At 43.9% G+C, this 20,973-nt stretch overlaps 2 protein-coding genes across 8 annotated transcripts; both read right to left on the bottom strand.

Moving 5' to 3' along the window:
- Positions 1–62: 62 nt before the first annotated feature.
- Positions 63–14,260, bottom strand: OGFR (opioid growth factor receptor). Of its 7 annotated transcripts, none has more exons than XM_082325734.1 (12): positions 14,160–14,260; positions 13,861–13,902; positions 13,602–13,772; positions 12,063–12,462; positions 9,940–9,993; positions 7,420–7,464; positions 6,619–6,681; positions 6,217–6,301; positions 5,728–5,806; positions 5,192–5,258; positions 4,732–4,880; positions 63–3,635 (listed from the first exon to the last, which is right to left on the bottom strand). In XM_082325734.1, the coding sequence occupies exons 4-12, from the start codon at positions 12,261–12,263 to the stop codon at positions 2,261–2,263; spliced, it is 2,118 nt and encodes a 705-aa protein (XP_082181860.1). In that variant the 5' UTR covers positions 12,264–12,462; positions 13,602–13,772; positions 13,861–13,902; positions 14,160–14,260; the 3' UTR covers positions 63–2,260. The 7 variants fall into 7 exon arrangements, with proteins under 7 accessions (XP_082181860.1, XP_082181861.1, XP_082181863.1 ...); XM_082325735.1 differs by having other exon boundaries at positions 13,669–13,772; XM_082325737.1 differs by having other exon boundaries at positions 13,602–13,711.
- MRGBP (MRG domain binding protein) lies at positions 14,031–19,896 on the bottom strand (the record flags this gene model as incomplete). Its single annotated transcript, XM_082325741.1, has 5 exons — positions 14,031–15,487; positions 16,547–16,621; positions 18,310–18,391; positions 18,949–19,070; positions 19,665–19,896. 5 exons carry the CDS (start codon positions 19,894–19,896, stop codon positions 15,297–15,299), a joined length of 702 nt encoding a protein of 233 aa, XP_082181867.1. The 3' UTR covers positions 14,031–15,296.
- Between the last annotated feature and the right edge of the window lie 1,077 nt (positions 19,897–20,973).

The following is a 20,973-nucleotide window of genomic DNA, read 5'->3' as shown; positions in this document are numbered from 1 at the left end:
TACAGAGAGGGGGCAGGTATACGGTCACGTCCTGCCCTCAGAGATGAAAAAACCATAAGTGGAAACTGCTATGCATTAAAGTCATGCTTTAATAGGTGACATTAATGTAACAGGCTCTGTGATACAGCTCTGAGTGCTGGAAAACATCCTGCGAACTCACTGCAAACACCTGCGGCCAAAACTCTCACCCTGATCGTGACAGGGAATGGTTTGGTTTGAGCACTCCAGACCAGGGCTCACAGTGAAATCCCATCAAACACAAAAACAAAGCACACATCACCGTAACAAGATACATGATCTATGCCCCAACTGAGCACATATTCACAATGAAAACTTCATTAAATAAGAAAATTACTATAAATCTGTACAAAAGCCACAATTAACAATTTCTTATGAATCTTTTATGAAAGAATTTTCACTCAACATCTTCAAGTATTTATATCTGTAGTTAAGTGTATTGTTATTGGCTATTTAACTCATTTGTTCATAAAAAAAAAGTATTTTAAAAACAGTAAAGCCTTTTTCCAGCACGTGTGTGACCATGAACATTAGATGTTAAGGTTGCAGACTTTTATTCCCACACACGTGTATGTGGCATGCTGGATCAGGACCTGCAGTCGGGGAAAGCAAGTCACCGATCAAATTCCTTGAAAGATGAAGCTTCTTAACAGCTGTAGCAGAGAGAGGAAAAACATTAACATTGCACAGGCTACTGCATCTGCTCTCTGGCAAGGCAGGCAAGCCTCTAGCCACCTCCTACACAAAACAAACAGCACCTAAAAACCCCAAAACTAAAACAAACAAGCTGAGCAAACAGCAAGTCCAGACCTTCTGGCTGTTGGAAATGGTTTCCTCCGCTTCATGAAACAGGTCCTCTGTTGTAAATCTCTAGGAGCGAAAGTGCTGAATTGTTTAATGCTCCTTCAGACTTGGTTGAATACTGTGTAAGTCAGGCAGAATAGCTAACGGGGAGATCAGGAACATTAAGGCAGGCAAATAGCTGGCAAGGTCTGAAAGTAAATTCTTGAGGGCTGTAAATAAATGAACCAGACAAGCGTACCCCCCTCCAATTAAAGTTTCAATTAACTGCCTCACAAAGCCCAGTGGTTTCCAGACATGGTGCACTCTAACATGCCCTCACTGTCTGACACGCTGATCATTAAGGGTAAAACAATCCGCCCGACCTGGGAAGCGCGTTAAATTTGACACATCGAACTTCATGCAAGGGGCCTGCAGAAAAGCCAGCCCCGCAGGCAACTGGAAATTAACGGCAGAGTCGGAAAGATGCAACGACAAGTATTTGTCCTGTTTTGGCAACTGAGGAAGGCAGGCCTTTGAACCAGTAGTGGACAGAAATATCTGTGGAAGACTATCAAGGGTCTGAAAGTGGTGGAAAAACCTGGGGAAGAAGAGCTCTAGGCGGCTTTATGCAAAGTCTGAAGGTTTTCCTCTTAGAAACCAGCAGACAATTCATAGTCTCAATTCTAACAAGCACTACGGGGGATAAAGAACAAATTAATCAACACTTTGCACCCTAGAGAAGATTATCTGTACGCAAAGGTTAATACCGGTCAGAGATGCGCTTTGACTACGCATTTTATCCCAGTCTAAAGTCAAACCTACTTTCTTCATAGGAGGAGAGGCAACTGCACTCTTACATGATGTGAAATGCATATACTCATCTCTTTCAGGCAAATGCCACAAAACTAATGATTTATGCCCTAGGAAGCAGGCACACAGCATCTTTGCCAGGGATAAATCTTCTGGGAAGGTACAGCCTTTCAAAATAACAAATAGAAGTTACATGGTAATAGAAAGGCCTGGCAAATTGGGTCATGCTGTCTTACATTAAAAATCATGTATTTAATAAATACTTGACTAGTTCAAACAAGGAAACAGATTAGTTTTCCTCTTCTCTTCAAGAAGGGGCATACCAGAACCAAAACAAAGTGCAAAAATCCCTGTTACTCCAAGATAGTCCTGAACATCAGATAAAAAACAGGAACAGGACACAGCCTGTTCGTGAAGATGACTAAATTAAGAGTTTTCCTCTTTAGGGTAACCATGGGCTGGATCTCAGTGAAGTTACTACAAATGATTAAAAAACTGTGGATGGGTGAAAGTGAGACAGGGGCTAGCCTGGATCAGCCCAAAGGAAGTGTATTCTTCCGTGTACTTCTGCTATCCAAATCACTAAAGCTGGCTCCTAGCTGTAAGGGCAGCGTCACCTCCGCTTGCTCGAGTGCTTGCCGTGCTGGTCTCACTCTGCTGCTACCTGCTCTTCATCAGGCTCTGCTGCGTGCTCACAGCTTTCAGGTTTTTGTGTTGCAACCTCAGCACTGTCTTCTTCAGGACAAGCGGATGCCGTGCTCTGCTCAAGACTCTCTCGAACTTGTTTCTTGCCTGTGACTTCTGCTTGCTCTTTTTCACTTGGATTTTCTGTCTCTTTACACTGTTCTACCCTATCTACCTCATTTTTGCCTCCCAGGAGCATGCTGTTGCAGTGGTGCTGATCACCCCTTGCTGTGACTTGATCTCCACTCGACTCCAAGACATCACTTATTGGAGAAGTCCAGCCAGTCCTGGGGAGCCTGGAACCAGCTGGGGGTCTCACAGCCCCACCGTCTGCATCACCACCACCCTTCTCGCTTGTCGCTTCCACAGTGGCATTTTTCTCACTGACATTTTCTTTTCCAGCCTCAGTGTTTGCAACAGATGGCTTTAACTTGGCACTAGAGGCAGAGGGCCCCATGTTCAGGTTTATGGCCAAGCTGAATGGTTTGCTTCTTAATGTTCTTTTATCAACTTTCCTCCGTTTTACAGCTGCATCAGTGGTCTCTGGCACTGTTGAGTCTTTGGTGCTTGCACTGTCTTCTTTCAGTGCTTCCTGGTCCTCTCCTGCTTGTAAGAGTGGAACTGAGGAGGGGATTTCTACATCAATTGCACATTCTCCCAGATTACGGGAAATGTTTTCAATATCAGTAGGGCTTTTCAACGGTCCACTCTTTTTAGCCTCTGCCGTATTTGCATCCAGTTTTCTCTTCTTGCTCTCCTTTGTGCAATCATTCTCTGCCGTACCCTGCACTTCTTCAGTCTCACTGTTTAAATCCTTTTCCTCCTGCTGGGTCAATGAAGCCTCTTTCTCCTCTTCCCCATCCCCTCCCTTCAAAACGCATTCACTTAACTTCTCTTTTACATCTTCATCGTTCACTTTAGGCTGCACAGCTGCAGCATCTCCAGCTTGCAGTTTTTCCTCTAGAGACTGGTTCTGATCCTTTTCCACAGAATCATCACATTTTTTACCAGGAGTTTCCTGTTTATCTTCAGCCTTTTTGTGCAGCTGTGACTTGGTAGAGCGCGCTCTGTACTTCAAGAGTTTGTCGTGCGGTCCCCATACAAAGCTGCCGCGAGGTTTGAAGTGTTGCCAAGCGTAGTGGACTAGTTCTCTTCTCTTCCGTTTGCTTCTGATGGTGAACAGGAAGTAATCCAAGGCACTTCTCTTGACGTTTGGTAACGTCTCCTTAACAAGAGTTTCTGTCAGGAAAAACTTTACCAAGTGCACTTGATAATGTTCATATCCCATCTCTCCCAGGCACTTCAGGATGCGCGTAATGCGCAAATTGTTGTGGCTAAACCTGAAATAAACAGGTAAGCAAAGTTGTGAAGCGAGTCTTACAAGCTTGAAGTCACAACAAACCCCCAGGGTACCTGAAAAATGTTTTGTGCATTACTGACTGTGATCTGTTAAAGACTATTTGACGATGCAGATAGGAGTACAGGCAGGCTTGACTTTTAAAGCACCTGCTGCCTTTAGCAGTACCTTCCTAGCCCTTCTTGGACTGCTTGGATTAATCACCTCAACTGCTTGGAAAGGTTCTGGCTTTCTGCATCACCCACCAGTAGCTAACAGCCACCACACTGGGTCAGACACACAAGTACAGCGACCCTGCAGGGTAAGCCTGTAGAAAAGTATAATACAGGCATGTAAGGACGCTGCGAGAAATTCATGACTTAAGGACTCAAGCTAGACACAGCTTTTTTTTTTTTTTTTTTTTTAAATACTTGACAGTCTTCAAGTTGGTTTTTCTTTTGTGAGTATGCCCAGTCCTTTTAGAGCCCTTGATAATATCGTTAGAGGTACCAGAATATGAAAGGTCATTACTATCTCTATGATAAGACCTGCAATAATTTAAAAACATTACCATCGATTTGCAGAGCACTTTTCAACCAAGGATTCAAAGCATTTTAAACACATTAAGGCAGCTTTATAAACAATCAGGGAAGCATAGGGAAACACTCCTATTTTGTAGTTTAACAGAAAACTACAAAGGCAATTTGGCTACCTGTGAAAATGTTTCAGTGATTCCTGCTTAAAATATGGTTTTAAACACAAGCTCTGCTAGAGCATATATTAACATCTCCAAGTCTGTATTTCGTACTTCAGGAGACCAACATGAAGAATGCCTGCTGTTAACAGCTGCACCAGATACAAAAGAAACCCAGTCTCAGCTGGTTTACTTATTATACTTGTCACTTATTAAAGTGACAAAGAGTGTGATGACCTACAGTCAGAGGCTGAGCCAAGTTAAAAATACTTTAGCTAGCTAACTTTTTTATCAACAAAAGCCTCCATTCCTCAAGGGCTGAGGATTTTTTTGACTTTGGCTTTTTTTTCTTCTCAAAGAAATGCCTGCCTGTAGTAAATGGCCAGCAGTATTAACAGAGACTCACCGGTTCAAGTTTTGAAATCGTTCAACCCAATTCTCCGCTCTCTTAAGTTCTCCAGTTTCCTCGTTGATCAGAATGATTCCATAAAATCTCAGCATGAGCTGATAAGCACGTACAAACCTTTGCATAACTTCCTTGGACTTCTTAAAGGCCTGAAAAAAGACAGACCAATGAGTACAAGCTGTAACTCCCTAATTACCTGCATCAGTTTAAGTGGTACCTGAATTATAAACAAGGCTTGATTATATCACTAAGCGTTTCATTTGCTGCTGTAGCTACTGGCAGACACAAGACAGACAAATGCTTAACAGTGCTTGAGTGAGCTCTGTTCACACTAGGGCCCCAAGGAAGCAATGTAAGAAAAACTAGACTTGAAATATAAAGCATTTTGGGAAACTCCTAACAAACATCAGATCTCAAAAAAAAAAGAAAAAAAAAAAAGACAGACAAAAGCTTTCAGTACCTGGATTTCTTGACACGTGAGTGGTTTGGCACGCCAGTTCATCCCATGTTCACGTAAAGGGAATAGCCTGAAGGGAAAGAAATTTTCAGCCCAGATGAGCACAGATGACATCTAACCCAGGGTACCCGTTTTGTTAAAACTAAAAAAGAGTCCAAAAATTGTGATATCACAGGCATCTCTTGGAGACCTCACGTCCTTATGGACACAGAAGTCGTTTACTATATGACAAATAAATCCCTCCCATAAAAGCATTGTCTACACCAAGGATAACAACGTACTTTGCTTATCTGGATCTCTCTCATTGCCCTAATACTTTGTTCTGCAGTATGCTCTAAGACCAAGCATGACCAACATCTATTGCCACAGCTGCCCTGGAAACCCATGTCTTCAGGATTTCCACTGCATTGTTTCCAGAAGAATATAACTTAATCAAAATAAAGTGGACGCAGGGAAGCTAAATTCAGGAAGACAGATACAACTGACTCTTTTAAGAGGCACAACTAAGGAGAGGCACTATATTCATGCCGATAGTTTACCACTGTATGTAGGAATGGTTTTCTTCCAGAACTTCATAGTTGTCCCACCAAGATTCAAGCAGAATTTCAATATGCAAACCTAAAAAGAAAAGGAAAAAGTCAGGCAAGAAGAAATAACACCAAATGAAAACTGAAGTTAGCCAGTCACCCCAAGGTGGCTTATTATCCAGAGCCAGGTGTTTGCATACAGGCATTAGCTTCTCTAACCAGACAATCATCCTGGTAAGCCAGAAAAAACCCTTCGTTTTCTACCACCGAACAGAAAATTAAGGAACATACAGCAGGAACAAGGACATTTTAAAATGGAAATTCTTGGTGGTTTTTTTGTTTGTTTTGGTTTGGGTGGGTTTTGTTTTTGTTTTGGTGGTGGGTTTTGTTTGCTTGGTTTGGGTTTTGTAATAATTGTCCCACATGGATCAAGCTACTCTTTCACCAATTCAACCAGCTGCAGCAGAGCTGCATCAAACAGTCATCACACAAGGTACTTACCCTGGGGCAAGAAACAAATCTCATTTTTATAAAAGCTTAAGTTCCACATCTCTTCTTCCTCCTCATTTTCCGATTCTATCAAACCCTGGAGATGAGAACAAGAAATCAACAAGCAGCAATCTTTTAAAAGGCAGTATTCACTTCAACACTTCTCCTTGCTTTCCCTCATGTTTCCTAAACATTTCCAGCTAAATTCTTGAAATGTGTTTTGGGAAGTAACAGCTTGTTTCTGATGCACCCACGCACACATCATCCCTTCCCCCTCGCAAATGAATCCTTTAAAGGTTCTGAGCTTGTCAATGTAAAGACAAAAGGGTGCCCTCAAATCTAGAAAGTGTTCCTAAACTTAGCATGCGATGAGGAAGAGCCACAAGAGTATGTGCATCGTCCTTTGGTCCGTACCGGGTAATGATGTCTGTATCTCTGCAAGTCTTTTGCTGCATTCCAGTTGCGCCTGCCTGAGAACTAGAGAAAAGAGCCAGATCAGAGATCCAGAATAAAGATGTCTTCTGCAAAAAAAAAAAAAATCCACTGACCAAGTTCAGCATCTCCCACACATGTTCCCCTGCCTACGGCTCTCCTGTGCCCTCCGCTTTGCACTCCCCGCACCCCCAAAACCAGCCAGTTTGTTACTGCAGTTGTTTCTCTGCATTCCTGAAGACAACTTTGGACTAAGAGAAGCTCACACCATCTCCTTTAACAAAAACATTTCTTTTTCTTTCTAGTCTTATTAATCAAGGTCTTCATGTTTTATCCATATCTTTTATGCCAGTTGGGTTTTCCTACAGAAACGGGCAGAACTAGCTGGAAATCCCAAATAGTAAAATGTCATTTTCTTCCTTAACTCAAAGGTTTTAAACCAAGGCAAACTAAGCCCTGCCTGTCTGTCTGTCTCTCTCTGAGTCACAGTATACCCTAGTCAAGACAGAGATCAGACTTCAAAACTGTAAAATCTAAGATGCAGAAATATCCCTTAAATTCAAGATTCTCATTCCCTGTAGACATTACTGAGATAAAGTGTTCTTCATCTTTCCTTTATGCTCGAGAGCAGCCTTGCTGATTTAGCATCACGCTGATCTAGACAGCGGACAATAATAGAGCCCCACGGTCACATTAGATATTTATTGTATTGGACTTCCGTTCCAATCATTATCTTCATTATTCCTCATCTCTGCACATAATCAAACTTTATGTCAATCCTACCTGAAAACCCCTGTGAGACAGCGGTGACGAATTTGATCTTTGCTCCTACAAATAAAAGGCATTTAGGTGAAACATTTTGAAACCAAACTTCACTAATAAAATAAAAAAATGTATATGAAATGAGAATACCCACAGCAGTGACTCATATGATCCCTATTAGTTGCCAAGTGACAGATTTACCTAGTTACAGCTGAATTCACTTGACTATATTCATAATTCAAATTGCTCTAGAGAAAAACCTGCGGTGCCACATCCACCTGACAATTAGGTGTCAGGTTCTCCTTGCTACACAGATGTGCTAGATTCATTCCAAATGTAGCATTTAGACAGAAATCACAAAGAACAGCTTCAGTTCTTCCTCTGAACTTCATGAAAATAAAAGTTGCAAGCATGACTTAATTTAAAATGCGTTTTAACTGAATTATATACATTTTTTAACAGGGGATTACTTCAATAAGAGATTTTGTTACACTTCACAACAACAGACAGGTTTATCCTTGCTGAGTGCTGAACCATCTTGTCCCAAACCATGAAAGTGTTTAGAAGTGTTCTGTCAAGGCAAAAGCACCAAAATGAACAAGACTGCTCAGGAGTAAAAGGATCCACCCAGTGCAAAGCACAGCGCAGTTCGAGTGTTCAAGGCCAGCTCACAGCAAGAGCAGGGTTTTTGTGAAACAGGAATGATTGCAGACTCTTGCAAAATAAGCATTTTAAGAAACTCAGAAGAAAGAAGCAACACATGCTCTCCCAGGTTATTTTTTAACTTCATTTGATAGTTCCTAACCTCATTTGCTCAGAGAAAAATACAAAAACAAAACCACTTTCTAGTGAACACAGATCAGTGGTTCATTAAGGCAGGAACTGGATTAGATTTTCTAACACCTTGTTGTAATCAAGTCATCCATTCAGCAGCCCTGTTGATTGTTAATACTTAAAATTTATGAAGCATGCATAGCATTTAGGAGATCAAGGCTTTATCCACAGAGGGAGGTCAACAACGCAGAAGCTTTAAAAATTACATTTTAAACATACTTTTACACACTATGATTCCCCCATACTTTGGTGATAGGAATTAAATAAAGCTCAAGTTGCTTTTTAAATGTAATAACTTGTGATGACCTAAAATAACGCCTGTCTACATTGCAGCGCATTTCCATTTTATACATGGCAACATAGACCAAAATAGGTGGCAGAACTTCCCACAGCCACGTGGCCCACACGGGATTAGAAATCCAAGCGCTGTTGTCCATCCCCAGAATCCACCCAGACTGCAGAAATGCACACGATTATAAAAAGCTTTGCTACACAGCCAACATTTGGAAAAAAAAAGGTAAGCGGCTGCAAACACAAGACTAAGAAATATGTTCAGCCAGAACAGATCAATGTTATTCTTTTGTTCAAGATGTAAGCAGAGACTGGGATTTAGCACTTTGAAACGCATGGATGCTTTTGACTATAACTTCTGAACTCCAAGGATGAAATTCTGATACGTGTGGAATTAATGGAAATTTTGTTCTCAATTACAGAAGAATCGATTTCCAGATATTCTTTACACTTAAGGTTCTAAAATAACATCCTTTCACACAGTCAGGTGGGACAGGCTAGCACTAGACTGGCTCCAATTTTGAAAAAGAACTGGTTTGCTGAAGAGCAAGCGTAGATACAGAGAGAGATGCCATGCCATGGTGCAAGGTGCTGTAAGGCTTGTCTAGAAAGAAGCTAGATGCAAGCAGAAAGGCATTCCGGAGCACAGCATTAAAAAGAACAAGATGGGGAAGCAAAGAGAGCAAAACTCAGCCCTCCCTCCAAGCAGGTCTTGTTCCGGGGTCTCTATAAACTTCTGTTTAAGACACATAGAAACATAACCTTCCCTTTCTTTCCAGGTTAGAAAGACAAACTGAACTGCAAGATTGAAACTTGCATGCATAAATCAAACCCCCTTATTTCTCACAACACTGACAGGCAACGTAAGTGGGTTTCTCCCTCCAAACCTGCACCGCATCAGTCAGAACGTGCATCGCTGTGCAAAGAGCGTGAGGAAAGCAGAGAACAAAGCCAGGAGAGGGTAACCCAAACAATATTTGGCTGATAACAGGAAACCAGCTGCAACCGAAAGGGATGAAAGAACGTGCGGATTGTGAACAAGACACAGGAATGAGAAAGACAACAGAATCCTAGAAGAGTGATTGAACCCTTTTGATGACGGAGAGTTAGAAGAAGGCAGAACTACAAGGCTTGTTATTAAACCACGGCTCTGCGCAGCGCAACGTGAACCCCACACACTACAGCAGACTAAGTGGTACCCTTTTTAAAATGAGCACAAAGCCCAAGATTTTCAACACTTGCTCCTAGAAGCTAAAAGCACTGAAATGCAAAAGAGCTGACAAGAGACACCTGCAGGAATTTCAGACTGCGAATATGGAGTATTTGCAGAGATGCAAGTGAGATGCAAAGATAAATGTAGAATTTTAGGTTGGTTTTGAAAGTGCGTAGTGAAAATAATCATTAAAAAACTCTAACCTCAGTACTGAATAAAAACGTTAGCAACTTCAGCCACAAAGTATACCATCTAGGCTGAGGGGAGAAGAATGAGAATTAGTGTAATATAAGCAGAAGTAGGAATTAGTTTTGGAAACTGATTCATGCCTTTGGCAGGTTGTAAAGGCATAAATGGATAGCAGAAGATTTACTGGTTTTGTATTCATGCTTTTGTATTCACTGCCCTTAAAAATTTTTCGGGCACTGTCAGACACAGGCGACTACACGTTCATCACTGAAGAAAGAACTCCTCTTTAAAGATGCAGAACAATATTCCAAGGGCCGTAAGTCTCAGGGACAACATTCTCCCTTGTAAGGCAAAGTTCGAAAAGTCCACACACTGGAGTGAAAAAACGGTCCTTGCTTTTACAGTTGTCACAATCCAGAAGTTGCTCTAAGGAAAAAAAAACATATCTGAAGAACAAACACATTCAAAAAGAATAATCTGAACGTTCTAGAGGCATTAAAACTTGTGAGCAAATCCAGAACCCCAGCCATGTACAAAAGAAAATTGACAGCGTGCCCTCAAACAACGCAAACCACTTCAAAGGAAAGCCCTGCCTCTTCCTTTAAGTATTACAACTATTCCGCCTAAAACACCTGGGACCTTTCACAGATCTACCTGCACAGCTAAGGCCTAACGACATCCCCTGCAGTAAAGTCATGCATGAGCATGTCCATCTGCTGTATTTAAACCTTGATTTTGTTTGCAAAGTATAAAGTGTGTATTTTTGTAGGAAGTCATGAGTGTTTGGAATACTGTGTCGCACGGAATTTTTTTTTTTTTTTAAAGGGAGGTTATTTTAATAACTTAATGCTTATAAAAAAATAAAGTTGAACATTAAACTCCTTTAAAAGTACATTAATTAGAAAGCTTTATCTGACTATTCTAAAAATACAGATGAGTTGCTGAAATGAAACTCCAGTAAAGGACTAGTTTCCCTTTCCCCAAAAGGGGAGGGGTTAAGTGAAAGGACTGTAGGGTTTTCTGACCAACCCAGGAAAGACTGAAAAACAGAGACAGTTTTGCATTTGCCAAAGCAATGCTGTGGAAGAAATTACTGATGCTCAAAAACATTTATGCTAAAGATAGGAACCTCAGATAAAACTAACGAGTTCCTTTTATTTCAAAGCAACATTAGTTTGAGGCACCAGAGACAAGTGTTCACATTTTGCAGCACTACCTCATTCATTGTAACTGCACACATACCTGCAGTTTTTAAAACACCAGCGGATCTTTTTTTGTTTTCAGAGTTGCTTTATAATATGCTCCCTAGAAAAAAACATGTCTAAAAGAAATAAAAAGTTATAGCTCATTTTTGAAAGCGAGCAGATGCTATGTGATGGCTTTTTATTGATGGCATGAAAGAGTACAAAAGGCCACCATACAAAGCTGAGGATACCAACAAAAAACTTAAAAGCAAGGAGTTGCTGAAGAACATCGATGTCCTAACTTCAAATCCAGCCGCCATCAGAACACAGTGAACAGGCAGGTGCCATACAGAAGACAGAACTTATAGTTATGGGATGAAGTATCCAGGTCACAGGGAATGGTGGTGGTGGGGAAAAATATTAAAACCCAGCTCATGGCAGTGTAATAAAACTTATGGGCTCATAAAGTCACGCCTCTGCCTTCGCCACCCCCGGAGCTCATTTCTGAAGGGGCCTCAGGTCATCTCTTCTCTTTGAAAACTGGCTTCAAGATGAGGACAAAATGACATGCTAGTGACCGCTGCCAGGACAAAAAGCCTTTGACCTGCTGTAAGTATTTTAAGCCGCTCCAGTTCCCGATAGCAAACCGGGATACTTGGGAGAAAGCGCCCAAATGCAGACAGCGGCCGCAGGAGGCGGCCTGGGAAGATCCAGGCGCACGTCAGCCGCACCCCCCAAAGCGTCCGAGAGGATCCCGAGGGGACGGCGGCTCCGACGGCACCGACCCGGCGATGAGACACCCCGACGGCCGCCCCCGCGGCGAGCGGGAGCCGGGGCGGCTGCGGGGCCCAGGGCAGGCGGGGGAAGGGGCTTCCTCACCCCGTCCCGCCTCGGAGGGTCTGCGCTGCGCCCCGCTCCCGCCCCGGGGGACCCCCGCACCCCCCGGCACCCACCTGGGCCTGCCGGGAGCCCCGCGCCCAGCTCGGCACCGGCTCCTCCCCGCCTGCCGCCTCCGCTCCCTCCGGCTCGTCGACGCCGCCATCCTCCTCCTCCTCCTCCTCATCCTCCTCCTCGTCGTCCTCCTCCCAGGTGGAGTCGTACCTCCAGAAGCACGCCTCGTCCTCCTCCGCCCAGCAGCCGAGCCAGGCCGCCATGGGAGCGCGGCGGGAAAGGGAAAGCGAAAGGGCGGCGGGGCCGCCCGCCCGCACAAAGCCCCGGCGCGCCCCGCCCCCTTCCTGCGGCACCGCCCCTCATTGGCCGGCGCCCGCCAGGCCCCGCCCCGCTCGCCCGTCACTCACGCAGCCCGCCGGTCTCCGCCGTTGCCTCAGGGATGGCGCCCGGCGGCCGGTCCGCCTGAGGGGAAAAAATGGAGGAAACGTAATTCTGCGACTTTCCGTCCACCCCGGGTCCTGCTCAGGCCGCGCACCCCCCGCTCCAGGCCGCGCGAATGGATCGCTGTTGGAAACAGGCCGCTGGAGCCACGGGAGCTGTCCTCGTTCCCTCAGACTTCAGCAATTTAAAAGCCGTGTAGATGCGGTGCTTAGGGACGTGGCTTAGTGCTGGGCTTGGCAGCGCTAAATTAACGGCTGGACTTGATGATCTTAAAGGTCTTTTCCAACCCAAACGGTTCTGTGATTCTAAGGCTTGTGTATTCAACTCTTCACACGGCAAAACCACAGCCCATCCACAGAACGAGCTAACATTCCTCTTACAGGAAAATGAATAAAACAATCTTCCCGAGAAGCCAGGACTCGGTGAAAGGGAAGGAAGGAAAAGACAGCGCCAGCACCCAGGTCATTTAAAGCATTTACATTTTCCAAATGTCTAACTTCACAACTAACAAATTCCTAAAAACCCCGTACTGCTGGACTGACCACGAAATCCCAAGTGGACTTTCCCTGCTTCAAGGATGGTGCTGAGAGATCGCACCAGTACACGTTAATGTTGACACATTTCTTCTTTAAGCTATAAAAAGCATTTCATTGGTATAGCAAAAACCTTTAGACTAGAAACCCTTGGATGAAAAGGATTTACCCGCAAGGCCCGAGCCCTGAAAGTTACAGAATCTGCACTTTATGGCCAAGATCTATGTGGGTCATCACAAAGTAAAGAGCACTTTAAGTTTTGTTGTTTCCTTAAGAATTAATAGAGGCTTTAATCTTTTCAGATATTGGATCATAGACTTGTAAGTGACATATTATTACAACTTCTGCAACTGCATAGTACCAACAAATAAATTAATCTGAGCATTTTTCTTAAATGTCAAAACTAAAACCAGGAGCTCCCTCACATCAGGTTCTAAAAGCTCCATTTCCACCCACCCAGAAAACCTCCGAGGCACCTGCAGCACCTCTCCCACAAACCAGAGCTCCACAGAGCTCTCCAGCGAGCAGCTTATCTTTTGCAAGGCTTATCACGTGGAGCACAGCACTACATTCATGGCACTTTGTACCTTCTGGTTTGGAATTTGTTTACACCCCACTATTCCAGACCTTAAGACCGTGAGCTTGCACCACGCTGTAGAAGCGGCTATAGTGGCCATCCCGGCAGAGTTCCGACCTTCCGGAGCTCACCAGCGCGTATGACGGGGTAAGCAGGTCAGCTTCCAAAGACGGCAACAAAAACTTCATTTTCTCAACTCAGTACTTTACAATTGCGTTACACTAGTTAGAACAGAGAACATCCTCTAGTTGGAATCTTACAGCAACCTACTGACTTCAGCAGGTCAGGATTTCTTATCGAACACCTTACAGAAATAACAGGGCAGTAGTTCCTGAGATCCAGACAAAGTTGCTAAAAGAAAAAAAAAAAAAACAAAACCACCAGATAGGCACTTCTGACCAATTTCACTAAAGACACAAGGTACCTAAACAACTTTCAAAATAAGTTGGGCCGAATTTTAATCAAGTTACGCAACGATAACCATTTAATAAAATAAAGACAAGGCAAATTTATTCTTGGTATAAAACAAATGAAGCAAATAAGGCAGACAAGAACGTGGCTACGTACCCAGCATAAAAGCAAAAACTAGTAGATTCCTAGTTCCTCACCTTGAAGGCAATACCAACAGATGAAGAAGTAATTCTTCTTTTTATTAACTGATAGTTAATATGGTGAAACAAATTCAGTCACATTTTCAGCCCACTTCATTCACCATTTAACACGTGTGTGTTGATTGCGGTCCATCTTTTCACAACACAAAAATAGTAACTTCTATCAAATCTTAATATTCTAGCATATAAAAGATAAGTATTACAATGTCAGTAAGATTCTTAAGTTGTAGAACAAAATTAACATTTTGGAATACCAATTCCATTAACATCTACTAAAACTGCTTTAAAAAAATAAATAATGAAGTACAAAACCCACTGTTATATACTACTATAGTACAAATGGATGAAGAAACATCTCCAGGTTCATGCACAGCTCAGTCGATCCTTTACAAAACCATGTGACATCACTGGATATTTTATTTAGGATACTTATTAATTATTATTCTAGGGGCATTATCATTTTCACTTCACTTACGGTATATAAACTCAAAAAGATTGAAAAATGTCACGTCACTAAGGGTGAGATAAGTAAAGGTTCCTCCGGCAAACAGAGCGAAAGAATATTTCAATTCAGTAGTTATCTGTATTTAAAAGAATTTCAGTTTTACTGAACCAACGAATTCAGACATTTGATACAAACGCTACGTTTGCACCGAATAAAATGGCCAAACAACGTTACCCACAGAGGCTCTGTAATATTCAAAGACTGCGACAAAGGCAGAAAAAACAACCCAAAATTTATAGAAATAACCTCTGCTTTTCATTAACTGAGGCTCCGTGTTTCGCTGCGCACTTGTTTCACAAACTATGCCAACACAGAGGCTGTTACTTGTTTGAAATGCAACCACCAGAATTGTTAGCTACGCATAAACTCCTAACGCTGCCCGCTTTCTCCCCCAACGCCCCGAGAAGGCGGCGTGGCCATCGCTCAGCTACTCGGTGCTGACTAGAAAACGCATCAGGAAAGGCAGACAAAGTCTTGCATGTATAAAGCCATGTGCAGATTCTTCAAATACCTGGCTCAGATATCTTTTCCTTTCTCAAAAAGTTTATGTGGCGACTATCCTGCTACTCGTTTTTACTGCTCCCTCCTCACGTTCCACAGTTTATTACTTCTCTCTTTCACAGCTTGCTTTATGTTCTGCGTCGTTTTGCAGCACTTGGACTGGAAGGATTACTGTTTGCGTTTAAGACCTTTTCAGTGACTCTGTTGCGCTTCCTCTTATCAGACCCCTCTTTGGACCCAGAATCTGATGAAGTTTTCTCTTTCTCTTTGCTGCTTGGCTTTTCGGTTGTTTTTCCTAAACTTCCAGAGGGTGCAAAAACTGAAATAGGATCAAAGTAATGATTCCAGATCAGAGTCATACACATAGGCAAACAAGAAGTGATATCAAATTTCTTTATATCGCATAAAACTTTTCAAACCAATCAATTCTCAGCATATTTAACCACCATTTAAGTATTACTTTCACTTTTAAAGGAAAAATCTTCTGTAAAGAAAGGCACATCTTGCTTTTATTATTTGCTTTAAAGACAGGCATGTATTTTGACAGGCTAAGAATGAAATTCATTAAGTGGAATTAAACAGCACTTAAAATACTTAATAGGAACACTTACAGAACAGAGGACCAATCTATGAAATTTATAATCAGCAACGGTCATTACATTTGGTATGATAGATCGATTTTAAAACTGAACACCCAAGATGTGAAATTTAATATCTTTTTAAAATACATTTTTAGATCTTTTATTACACTCAATCTTAAAACACCACTTATTCTGTGATATAAATATTATAAAATTATATAGTTAAACAGTTGGCTTGGTTAAGGTAAATAACATCTCTACTGTTCACATTTGACTTTGTTCTACAGCAAAGTGTTAGGAAAATAAGCCTTATATTTAAAAGAAGCAAGATAATGCAAATAAAATAAAATAAAAACCCACTTTGCCCACCTTCCCATTTAAGCATACAATCTTACAATCTTTTATGACTTCTAGGCCCTATCTTTCCCCAGGACTACGAAGATCCTAACACAGAGTATTTCGGTTCACTAAAACTGGACTCGACTTTTAGAGATCCTTAGATGACTTCAGATGCCCAGGGTTTTGTCAAGTACATATTAAAACCAAAAAACTCCAAAGCTATACAACTTTGCACATATGAAGTAGGAGCGAAGGAGAAATCTTTCGAAGCATCAGATATCGGCAACTGCTTACTCTGTGCATTCTTAAATTATTCTAGTTCTCGGCAGGAGCATATGCTAAGTCTGAGTACAAATCACAACGTACACCGTATTTGGGATTTACATTTTAACATTAATTTCTTAGAGTTACAGTTGGTTTTTAATCTCGTATTACACAGTAGAGAGTTACAAATTTACCTTCTTCTGGACCTGTATGCGTTTCCATCTCTTCTTTTATTTCCTCTTTCACTTCTTCTTCTATCATCACTTTTCCTACAGAAAAGATTGTTAGGCCACGGTTAGATGGTTTTAAAGAACCGTATGTATTTTTTTTCTTGATTAGTAGCCTCAGCACATGTGCACAATGTTGACAAATACTCAGTGCAACACTCAGCCGTAATTTAGAAAGGTTTTTATCAGCACTGTGCTAGAGAAACATGGCTAACGGTCCAGGCATACTATGAGCACAATGTAAAGCACTCAACGAGGTGATGTCTCATGTCAAGAAGTGCTGCTGAAATTATTAAAAGGAAGTGAAATGCTAAATAGGCGAAACATATCGTGATCTCTTAGCTATATTATAATTTTATACCGAATTTTTACTGTAAAGTTTAGTGTACCTAGTAAGCATTAGAGAAGCATTCCACTGTAGTTTAAAATATCCCAAGAACTCCTTTGGCAGATGCTTGAATTTCCTAGCTCCTACCTTGGATAACAGTACTAGGTAACACCCATACAGCTAAACTTTGAAAACCCAGCTCTCACTCCTCAACCTGAGATTGCTGTCAAACCGGTGCACATTTCAATTAGATTAGACAATACAGGTAGGCTTATCACGAGTGAGAGAGATTTGGAAGAACCAGGCGGTTGAATCCCAAGAAAGTAAAAACACAAAGAGATGATTTCACAGTGCAGTGAAACCACCCTGAATCTATACAAACGCCTCTAAACATTTCATATTGGTTTTGTTTTCAATCAATTTTAATGCAACTACAGAAAAAAAAAATTACGGAAAAAATCTATCATCAGACATTAAAAACCAGTAATGCTTTTAAAAATAAGACATATGAACCATATTAAAAATAGTAATAGCCTAAAAATGAGATGGTTATACCAGGATAAGGTACAAGTCCACGGCCAAAAAGCAAGCAAGTTTCTCCAGCTATTGAAACTGCAGCTATTTAGTGAGTATATTCCTGGCGTACGTTTCTAAACGTTAGCTGAATTGCTATTTAACTGCCTTATATCACCATCGGTGCAAAAAAATTTATCACGGAAGTATTATTATATACAAACTGAACGCAGAAAATGTTATTTTCATCAGGTCTATAGCACCTACTCTTTAAAAAATGATCTTGCTACAAAATGAACCACGTTAAAGTGTGCAGATCACCTATTTCAGCAAAAATTGCCTGATGGAATATTACAGCCGTCTCAAACAAAGTGCAAAAAAACCCACAATAAACCACTAATCTTCTTGCAAAGAATCACATTTTGCCTTCCACTCTGCAAACTACTATCAGTGAAGCACAAGGATCTTTTGCGTATACCCAGAAGGCGAAGTTGAATCTAAATGGAACCTGTTTGTGCTAGATTAGCATCCCACCTACATTATATTTAAGAATATGAGGAATACTGTGTGGAATCTGACCAAAGGTCTCTCTCTCCCGCTAGGCTGTCTCCTGCAGTGGTCAATCACAGAGGCTGATAATCAGCCTATGAACAGCACAAGCAGCGCAATGCTTTACTTGACAGTTTCCTTCAGTCAGTTGATTAAAAATTCATGAGATGAACTTGTATCTGTTGAACATTTCCTTTTCCCGATACACCTCACTCACCAGTCTGAAAGAATGACCTTGGATTGACATGTTGTGTTGTTTTTTGGGGGGAGTTTTGCTAAACTACCCATTCAGAGATGAGATAAGAGCAACCAAGAATAAGAGACTGCTATCACATCTTACCTTCTCTCACTTCTTGAATCATTTCGTCAGGAAGAGCAAAATTTTTCTCTATATTAGGGAACGGAAGAATCTCAGATTCGTGCTTAGAAAGAAAAGAAAGATCTCTATGAATGACTCTGGTAAAAACTTTAACTTGGATTTAGAAGTGCAATCTCAAGTTCTATTTTACATGCAATTAGTAGCTAAATAATTCTTAATAAGACACTTCAGACATTAGAGAATCAGGAGGCTCCTGATGTCAAACTGATTACTAAGGTCAAGACAGCTGCGATCATGACTCATGATCATTTGAGATCATTTCTGGAACCCAAACATGGCAAATTCTTATGTAAACACACTATAATCTCCTTATTTGACACTTAAGTTAAGCACCTATGTAAACGTTTGCTGGATCAGCATTTAGGCAACTTTAATAAGCGAAGTCAGAACACAGTATGGGAAAAGAAAAAAACAAAACACTGCAGGTTTTATTGTCTCCCACCTAACGTACTTTTACACAGGAAAAACCCCATCAACTCGCTGGAACAACACGCCATTCTTAGTAACATGAAAGGTATGACAGGCCCAGTGATTTTGGCCTATCAAAACTCCTGAACTATAAGAAATAAGAACATGGCTGCATCAACCCTTTATACTCACAAGAGCTTGCATATCATACATGGTGCTCAGATGGTCCCAAATCACTTTGGAAGAAATCTGCCGTCCAATATTCTGACTGAATTTATCTCGGATACAAATCATGTGGAAATGGCGATTCACACCTGGGGGAAGAACTCATTGCTGTTAACACTACTAACAGTTTTCCTTATGCCATACAATTAAAAAAACATCCTGTCGTTACAGGGAAATGATACAGTATGGGAGAGACACATGGCAATCTGGGCAGCCCTGCTGGCTGATATTGCACCCTACGTTACTGGTGCTATTGTGGAGGGGGGCTGACAGTGCTCACTGGGTAATGCTGACATGTGGCCGCAGCCAGAGCTTTTTGAGACGCTGCGTGAAAAACAACGGAAGGGCAGTAGGAGGCAGCACGTCAGGAAAGGCGAAGGCAGCGGGGAGCAAGGAGGGCTGGCTCTGTGCCCCCAGGAGGGGCGGCTGAGGAGCCGCGAGGGCCGGCGCCTCCTTCCCCACAGGCCCCGCCACGCTCCGGAGAAGCCCCGGGGGCCTCGGGCGGCTGCCGCGGCGGGAGCGGGCCCGGGAGGCCGCTAGGGGCAGCACCGCAGCGCGGCCGGGCCGCTACCTCCCCCGGGGGCCTCGCGCCCGGACCGTGCCGCTCCGCGCCCAGCGCCTGGTTCTCCTCCCCGGCCAGCGCCGCTAATCGAGGCCGCGGCTCGGCCGCGGCCTGCTCTCACCTACGGGCTTGTGGCCCAGCATGGCGTGAAAGAGGCAAACCTCCACTTCAGGGCTCCACACCACCACCGCCTCCTCCGCCGGCACGCCGGGCTCCGGGGCGGCGGTCGCCGCCGCCGCGGCGGCTGCAACGGCGGCGGCGGCGGCAGCGACCGCCGCGGCGGCCCCGGGCCCGGCCGCGGGCAGCGGCGGCTTCTCCACAGCGCCAGCCGAGCCGCCCTCCGCCTCGCCCATCGCCGCGCCGCCCGCCCCGCCGCCCGCAGCGGCTCCTGCCGGCCGGGAGGAGGGGGTGGCGGACCGCGGGCCGCTCCTGGGCCGGGGCGGGGCGGGGCGGGGCGGCCTTTGCGGCCGCTCCCGGAGCAGGGGGAGGTTTCGGGGGGGGGGGGGGGGGCGTTACCTCAGGACGGGGCCGCACCGCGCTCGTAGCAGCGGAGGCGTGAGCCGGGCGCGGAGCCCGGCCGCTGAGGGACGGGGCGAGGCCGCAGGGCGCCTCCGAGGGGTTTCTCATCGACCGTTGTCAAGCGTTGGAGTCTCTTGGGGCGGTCATAGAATCACAGAATGGTTTGGGTCGGAAGGGACCTTGAAGATCACCTGGTTCCAGCCCCCTGCCATGGGCAGGGACACCTTCCACCAGCCCAGGGTGCCCAAAGCCCCATCCAGCCTGGCCTTGGGCACTTCCAGGGATGGGGCATCCACAGCTCCTCTGGGCAACCTGTGCCAGTGCCTCACCGCTCTCAGAGCAAAGAACTTCTTCCTTATATCTAATCTAAATCTACCCTCTTTCAGTTTAAAGCCATTACCCAGACAAGTCCTATTGCTACATGCCCGTAGAAAATGTCCCTCTCCAGCTTTCCTTTAGCCCCCCTTCAGGCACTGGAAGGCTGCTATAAGGTCTCCCCGGAGCCTTCTCTTCTGCAGGCTGAACCACCCCAACTCTCTCAGCCTGTCCGCACAGGAGACGTGCTCCAGCCCTCTGAGCATCTTCATGGCCCTCCTCTGGGCTCGCTCCAATGGGTCCATGTCCTTCTTATGTTGGGGGCCCCAGAGCTGAACACCTCACTCCAGGTGGGGCCTCACCAGAGCAGAGTAGAGGAGAATCCCCTCCCTCGCCCTGCTGGCCACGCTTTGTTTGATGCAGCCCAGGATACGGTTGGCTTTCTGGGCTGCAAGCGCACATGGCCGGGTCATGTTGAGTTTCTCATCAACCAACGCCCCCAAGTCCTTCTCCTCAGGGCTGGTCTCAATCCATTCTCCGCCCAGGCTGTGTTTGTGTCATGGAGGCAGCGCAATGCCAAATGGCCTCCGTAGGCC

Source organism: Platalea leucorodia (genome assembly GCF_965183815.1).
Source record: "Platalea leucorodia genome assembly, chromosome: 13".
NCBI lineage: Eukaryota > Metazoa > Chordata > Aves > Pelecaniformes > Threskiornithidae > Platalea > Platalea leucorodia.
Note: the sequence above shows the minus strand (reverse complement) of the source record. Positions and strands in the feature narration are given on the sequence as shown.